The sequence below is a fragment of the Mustela lutreola genome, chromosome 13 (genome assembly GCF_030435805.1).
Source record: "Mustela lutreola isolate mMusLut2 chromosome 13, mMusLut2.pri, whole genome shotgun sequence".
In the NCBI taxonomy this organism is placed as follows: Eukaryota; Metazoa; Chordata; class Mammalia; order Carnivora; family Mustelidae; genus Mustela; species Mustela lutreola.
The window spans coordinates 78,788,336-78,796,156 of NC_081302.1; the positions used below are offsets into that span (position 1 = coordinate 78,788,336).

The window sequence follows — 7,821 nt, forward strand, 5'->3', positions numbered from 1 at the left end:
CTGCCAGTTGCTCTCACCCACACACTCTGCCCTCCTGCTTGTTTCCACAGACTGCCTCTCATGCCAGCGCGTGGCCACTGACTCCATTTGCTCTTGCACACCCAAGAACCTCATTCCCGTCATTCTTTCCTTTATCTCCTATGTCACCACTTTTTCACTCTCCTCTACTAGATCATTCTTACCAGCATAAAAAAGGTTGTCTCAAAGAATAGAACTTTCTCTGGACCACACCTCACCCACTAGAACATGCTTCATATTTCTTGAACTCCTTTGCAACAACAAATGGTCTGTATCCATTTTCTCCAAATCCCTTTCTTCCATTCTCCCTGAAACTCACACCATCAAACCTTCCCTCCTACTACTTAACTGACATTTTTCCAGTCAAGGCCACCAATGATGTCCAAAACTGAGCCCTTGGTCTCCTCTCCACCAAGACTGTTCCATCTGTAGTCTTCACCTGAAGACAACAGCACACTTCCAATTGCTCAAGCCAAAATCCTTGTAGTCCTTTTAATTCTTCTAATGTATTAGATGTCTCTGCCATCACATTGTATTCAGAGACAGACCATGTCTCACTCACACCCCTATGGCATCTTGATCTGGACCACCATGACCTGCCTGTGTTACTACAACAATCTCTTAACAAGTCTCCTGCTTCTACCCTTGACTCTTGTACAGCAGCCAAAGTGATCCATTTAAAATCATGTCAGCACAGGCACATCAACTTTCCACACATCAAAATCCTGCAATGACTAGCATCACATTCAATATAAAAGCCTTACAATGGCCAAAAAAAGACTTAATTGATCTGGACCCTGTTACTTTCCTGGTGCCATCTAATCTTCTTCCTCCTTCATTGCACTCCAACCTCTGTGCTCTTCTTATATCAGGAATTCTCCCACCCAGGGCATTTGCACTGCCTGACACTTCAGCCCAGAAAACAAACCTCTTGTTATCTGTGTTGCTCACTCTCTCGCTTACTTCAAGTCTTTGCCCAAATATTACCTTCTTAATGAAACCGACCTTGATCTCTCTATTGCAACACAATCCCAACCAATTTCAGCTTTTTCTTTTGTTCATAGCTCTTTAGTATACTCTTGGGTACTACATGATTAACTATTTGTTATATGCTTATTATCTTCATGGGCTAACATATTTGTATTGCTAGAACGTAAGCTCTGTAAGAACAAGGATTTTTGCCTCACTAATTTATTCTAAGAATGAATATATGTAGTAGACACTCAGTATAATCTTTCTAAATGAACTAATTGACTAACGAAGAGTCCAGGCAGGATTACATCTACTAACAAATAGCCATTTCTTCTTCCATTAGTCCAATAGCAACTATACATACAAAATGGAGCCAGTATTTGTTGGGCACATACTGTGCTCTTGCCCACTGTTGAATACTGGGCCTTATTGCACTGAATATTTGGAGCCACCATATGGAGACAGTTATTAACTACTGTTGAATGACAAGCTAACTGATTGAATCTTCATTTTGCAAGGAAGGAAGTGATGGTTCAGCAAATTTAGTCACTTGCCTTAGATTATATAACTAGAAACGACTGGAAGACAGACTGGAACTTCGGTCTGTCTCATTCCAAAGTGGCACATTGTTCAGTTCCATGGGAATTCAGCTGACAAACGGGAATCAGATGGGCAACTGCATCCCAGCTCTGCCTCTTAACTTGCTATGCAACACAAGGCATGTTACTTACTCTCTCTGAGCTGCCCTCGTTCTACCTTTTTTGGTATTTCATGCTACTGGGGTCACTGTAGGTAATATGGGATGTTAAAGGACATGTGTATCCAGACTTGAATAGAGGGATAAGTGCTTTATGCAGGAATCACATGGTCCTAAAACCACTACCAAAAGTTTTGTAATAAATGAAGATATGAAGGACTTTAAAATGTCATGGAATATATATGAGAAATATAAAAGTATATTTCAGTTACCTCAAAAAATACTTTAAAAATATTATATAGGAAGAAATTATTTTCATGACTCACTTTTTAAAAATGGCAAAATAGAGAATACTATTGGACAGCTAGAAATTGTATAGGATTATAAGAGATTCTAAGGTGTGTTCTCTATGACATTTTTCATTCCTGGAGGTGAAGTTCCTCAGCCAGTTTGTAGGTTTTTGGGTCCTGTATGTTTTTCTGTGCTTCACCACAATATTAAGTTGAATTTGTAAAGTGCTCTGAGCTCCTCAAATAAGTAGAGGTTCTCTGTTAACTGCAATTAATAATTCTTTCTTGAGCCAGAAAATTTTGACTTTATTTACAATGAAGTGAACTAAATACGATGATTATGCCAAAATAATAAGAAATGACATGGTTGATTCTGAAATCTGCTAAACGTTTTACCAGGATGAAGAAGGGGGAAATGACTTGAAAATGCCTCCTACTTCAATTCTATCTCCCTCTCCTTACCTCCCTTGCCTCTGTCCCCCATCCTCCCAGATTCTGGCTGCAGCTGAGCATTTAGAAAGCTGATGCACTGGGAAACCAGCCCAGGAAAGTTCAGGAATTGGGTCCATGGGTGACTTTCCCCATCATTACTTTGTGGCTGTCAGAACTTCCCAAAAGATGAAAAAAGTGGGAAAGGCTAAGAGTTGGAAGCTTCCTCTGAGCTCCCCATTTGGATGTAAATGGAAGCTAGAGAGGTTCATCAGGCAGAAACTGGTGACCTGATGGTGCACCTTTGTCAGGCTGAGGGGTAAAGGCTAGACAGGTGGAGGATCCTGGTCCCGGTTGTCCCTCTTCAGCTCTCTCTCCTCCCAGAGAACACAGCAGATTGGAAAACCAGCCCAGATTTCCAAAAGATACCATTTATTTCTGAGTTAGCAGCAGATACTAGTTTTCTGTGGCCAGATCTTTATACAATTTAGGGAAACTTTTTAGGAAAATTAGGTTTAAATGCAAATATTTAGAATGAGTAAAAAAAAAAAAAAAATCAAAACAAATGCTAGTATACAAAAGAAAATTCTAAGACATTACCTACCCTTGAGTGGAGGTAATGTGGCTGAAACTTAATCAGCTCACAAAAGACCCTCTCTGTGTACACATCTTGTAAAAACTAAGAAATAATTTTTCAGGCCATATCTGAAATATTCTTTCAGAACCTCCTGCTCCCTGGGGTTAAGACAAGAATTAAAAATAGGAAAAAAGGTTTTGTCTCTGTCTGGGGAAGAGACAATTTAAAATGCTATCACATCTTCCATTTAAAAAGGTGATGGGGAAGTGAATGAAGAGGGCAGGGATATGTTTTAATTTGTTCATTTTTATGTGCCTCCTTGTTTTTGTGATTAGTACATTTAACATAAAAATAGACAGCTGTTTTTTCACCTTTGGCTATTGGCATGGCTGACGTAAAATGGGCCCACTCTCCAAAAGAGGAGGCCTCTGAATGCTCTGAAATGCTGCCTCTGGGTTTTCTTGCCACACCTGCAGGCACTGTCCTGCAGTATTATGTTCTTCAGAGCCCCTGAGAGCATCCCTGGATCCACTGGGGAAACACTTGGGTGGTTCTAAAATATACCAAAGTTTCACCTTGAGATTGTGACCAAGTTCCTCTCAGTGGGCAGGAAAGAGAAGGAAGCCCATCCCCAGCCATTGGGAGCTATTGCTACCAGCACCCACACACAACCTCAACAGTGGTTCTCTGTGCCTTTTACTGAGGCCAGAAGCAGGTGCATCAGCTGGAAAGTTGTTAGAAATGTCGGTTCTTGAGCCCCTACAGCAGACTTACTAAACCAGAAATTCTGGAGGTGGGACCAGTGGTCACCAAGTGAATTCTGGTGCACAATGAAGTGTGAGAACCACTGGTCCAAGTGTTGGTACCAGACCCTGGGATTTTACCAGCTTTCAGGTGATGCTACTGAGGGGAGAGGTCTGGGACACTTGTCTTTCCTTCCACATAGAAACACTGCAGTTAATCCAATAATCCAATAATGGATAGACGTTACTTTTCTTCTTTCAATTGTAGCCCCCAAAATGGGTATGAAAGTTTAAAGGGCTCCCCTAAGTGGTTCTTTAATATAGCCAAACCTGCAAGGTGCTGCATTACCATTCTCTCATCATACCTCACCACTTTACCTGCGTCTGTTACTGGCCTGGCTGATGTGGCTAGTTGTTATCCAATGCGTCCAATGGCTAATGCGTCTCCATTGGGTAGGAGTCTTACTTTCTGCTAGCAGAATGCTCCCTGTACATTAGTGCTCCTAACACTAAGTGTTTTACACTTCCAGGTGGGTATGCATTTTCTCAAGTGGAACAAGCTGTGATCACTCAAGAAGAACTAATCCGTTCTTACAACACTACTAAAAGCAAACAGGATAAGGTAACTATGGACTCTTCCCACTCCAGACAGAAGTAAGGTTCAGACCACGACATCCTGTGTTCTCATGTCCATCCCCAAGATTGCAGAACATGCCAACACCCCAAACACTCATTTCTTGTGGCTCTGGGCACAGTTTGTTATTTATGTATCAACTGAGTCGTAATCCTTGGATATAAATAATGGGGGTGCCTATTTTTCTTAATTTTTCTTCAGTGTTTTATCTAACCTGTTTATTTTTCTGTTGTTTTGAGATAATTTGTCAGTTCAGTCTGAAGTACAAAATTAAAAGCATTTTGTTTCACCAAAATTTAAGCTTCGGTGCAAGTTATTTCAGGAGAAAAGGATAAAAGGCCATGATGCATAACAAGCCCATCTCAGTTGAAAAGGAGCCACACAGAAAACTCACAGATTAAGGTGGCATATAAAGGAAGCACATAAAAGCATATAAAATATAAAAAGATAAAAAATATAAAATATTTTTCTAAATAGTATGTCCTGTCACTCTGAATCATATCTTATTTGTAGGAAATTTGCACACTATTCCTGGTTATTTAAAAAGATTTAATTTATTTATTTGACAAAGAGAAAGGGAACACAAGCAGTGGGGAGAGGGAGAAGCAGGTTCCTCACTGAGCAGGGAACCCAATGCGGGACTCAATCCAAGGACCTGGTATCATGACCTGAGCCAAAAGCAGATGCTTAATGACTGAGCCACCCAGGTACCCATCTTGATTTTTTAATGAATTCACATAATAGGTATAATATGCTGTAATCTCAGGTTTCAAAATCAGTGTGCAAAAATTAACCTATCTCATTATTTTCTGTACGTCAATTTAATCTCCATTCTGATTTCCCGCATGCATTAGGACTTAGTGGGAAATTCAGCCACAGTCATTGTTGGGACTGTGCTTCAGGCTTGTACTAACTCCCTAGAGTTTCACACAATGCACAGCATCAGGGAACCCTCTGTTCTTCTGTCATCTTCCCACACAAGTCACCACTAAAACAAACGGTTTATTTTGGTCACTTTCTGAGGCTTCTGTACCAAGTGTGGGAAACCAGAACCTCTGCGGAGCTTGGAAATCCCCATGCCTGTTAATGATTCTAGGTCACTAATTCTGATGTGTGGGAAGGTATATTCCCCATATAGCCAAAGAATTCTCAGACACCAGCTGGGTGCCCTGTGATTCAACTCAATTCTGACACTATCTACCTGAAGATAGCATCAGACCCCCCAGGTTAAGGACTCAGTCCCACAAGACTCCTCCCCCCCACCATCTCCACATACACACTTCAGATGCCAATGTCACCTGTGCTTCTGACCAGCTGGTTATAAGTCAAAAGTTCCTAATGACACCCTCCTTGGATCCAGTTAATTAGCTTGAGCAGCTCACAGAACTCTGGAAACCCATTTACTCATCAAATTACCAATTTACTACAAAGGATATTAAATAATATGAAAGAATATGATTCAACAGTCAGATGAAGAGATACATAGGGCAAGGCCCCAAACAAAGCAGCTTCTCTCCCAGTGGAGTTTGAGCCCAGCATGGTAATACATGGAAAAAATTTTGGTTCACCAACCCAGAAGCATTCCAAAACTGTTCCTTTTGGTTGTTTGTGGGGCTTCATTACATAGGCATGATTGATGAGATCATTGGCCATTGGTGAATGAGTCAGCTCCACTCCTTCACCCTCCCTAGAAAGGGGTGGGTGGGACTCAAATTTCCAACCCTCTATTTATTGGTGGTTCCCCTGGTAACCAGGTCCCATCCTAAGTTTTTTTTTTTTTTTTTTTTTTTTTTCAAAAATTACCTCATTAACATAAACCCAGTTGTAGTAGGAAGGAAGTTAATAGCAACAAAAATACAGCATTTCACCTTTATGTGTCAGAGCATTTTCAGGAACTGAAGACAAGAAACCAAATATTATAACAAAAAATGTTCTCATTGCTCTTACCACCCAGGGAATTCCAAGGATTTTTGTTGCTGTGAGCCAGGAAACACTGACAAAAGCCAAATATATATGAGAAATATTTTGGTCATTCAGATGACCATTTTGACCAAATATGTATTTCTTATAAATCATAATATTGCACCTGTGGTCCAACATTGCCAGCAAAGCCATTCCTCTCCTGAAACACATCATCATCCCAGTGCACACTGAAGGAATGAGGAGAGAGTTTTCAAGTTCCCCCTGTAGTCTAAAGTCCCCTTTCTCACACCCATTCTACTTAGTGAGTTTTTAAAAGTGAAACCCAAGAATTCTTGAAGGTGGGATCCTCTATTTTCTGTCCTTCTATCCAAATGACTCCTTTGAAGAAATAACCCTAAAGGCCTGATAACTGTTTGAAAGGAGAGAAGGCAATGAGAGAAACATGGTGGAAGAAAATCCTAATTAAGAGAACATGGCAGGGCTGTCTACTATCACCACTGCTATTCAACATAGTACTACAAGTCCTAGCCTTAGCAATCAGACAACAAAAAGAAATAAAAGGCATCTGAACTGGCAAAGAAGTCGGGAAATTCTCACTCTTTGCAAATGATAGGATACTTTATGTGGAAAACCCAAAAGACTCCAATCCAAAACTGCTAGAAGTCACACAGGAATCAGTAAAGTGTCAGGATATAAATTCAATGCACAGAAGTAAGTTGCATTTATATACACCAACAGCAAGACAGAAGAAAGAGAAATTAAGGAGTTGATCCCATTTACAATTGCACCCAAAACCACAAGATACCTAGGAATAAACCTAACCAAAGAGGCAAAGAGTTTGTACCCAGAAAACTAAAAAGTACTCATGAAAGAAATTGAGGAAGTCACAAAGAAATGGAAAAATGTTCCATGCTCATGGATTGGAAGAACAAACATTGTGAAAATGTCTATGCTATGTAATCCACAGGTAAGCGGGGACATTAGCCATGTTCAAAAGTGGGAATTCCGCGGTAAAGCGGGGAGTAAAGGTCGACTGAAGTATATGCGTGTAAAAAGTTAATGTGCTAGTTAGTGTCTTTAACATCCGCGTCTGTTGTCTGTGTGTTCATAATGGGATCTGAAGTATCTAAAGTGCGGTTGGAAGGGTCTTTAAAAGACCTGCTGGAAGCCAATGGAACTCCACTAAAAGCAAAAACTGCTCGGGGCTTTCTGAATACAGTGGAAAAGGCGGCTCCATGGTTCCTAGATGAAGGCTTGCTAAACATACCTCAATGGGACCACCTGTGATCCAGGGTTTGGCCCCTGTGAAACCTATTAATGCCTCGGGGCCATATCAACCTTTTAAGTTGCCCAGGTGCACCAATAACAGGGTATGGCCACCGGAGTGGTCTGGATGTCAGAGTACCTTGCGCTCAGTTTACATCAATGAAATGCATAGCTTTACATTCACTCCACGCTTTCCTACTTATAAAAATAATACCTTTACAGGGTACAATTATTGCTTTCAAAATCCTAAGCAAGGCAATCCCTCCTCTCCC

The 7,821-nt window shown here is 40.7% G+C and overlaps 1 protein-coding gene across 2 annotated transcripts in view; it reads left to right on the forward strand.

The window, feature by feature from the left end:
- The window catches only part of LOC131813534 (phospholipid-transporting ATPase IB-like), a 249,604-nt gene extending 244,958 nt beyond the window's left edge, over positions 1-4,646 (forward strand). For both annotated transcript variants that reach the window (XM_059143871.1, XM_059143873.1), the window contains one exon: positions 4,257-4,646. In XM_059143871.1, coding sequence (XP_058999854.1) covers positions 4,257-4,384 — 128 coding nt within the window. In that variant the 3' untranslated portion in view covers positions 4,385-4,646. The remainder of the gene's footprint in view (positions 1-4,256) is intronic.
- The last annotated feature ends 3,175 nt before the right edge of the window (positions 4,647-7,821 follow it).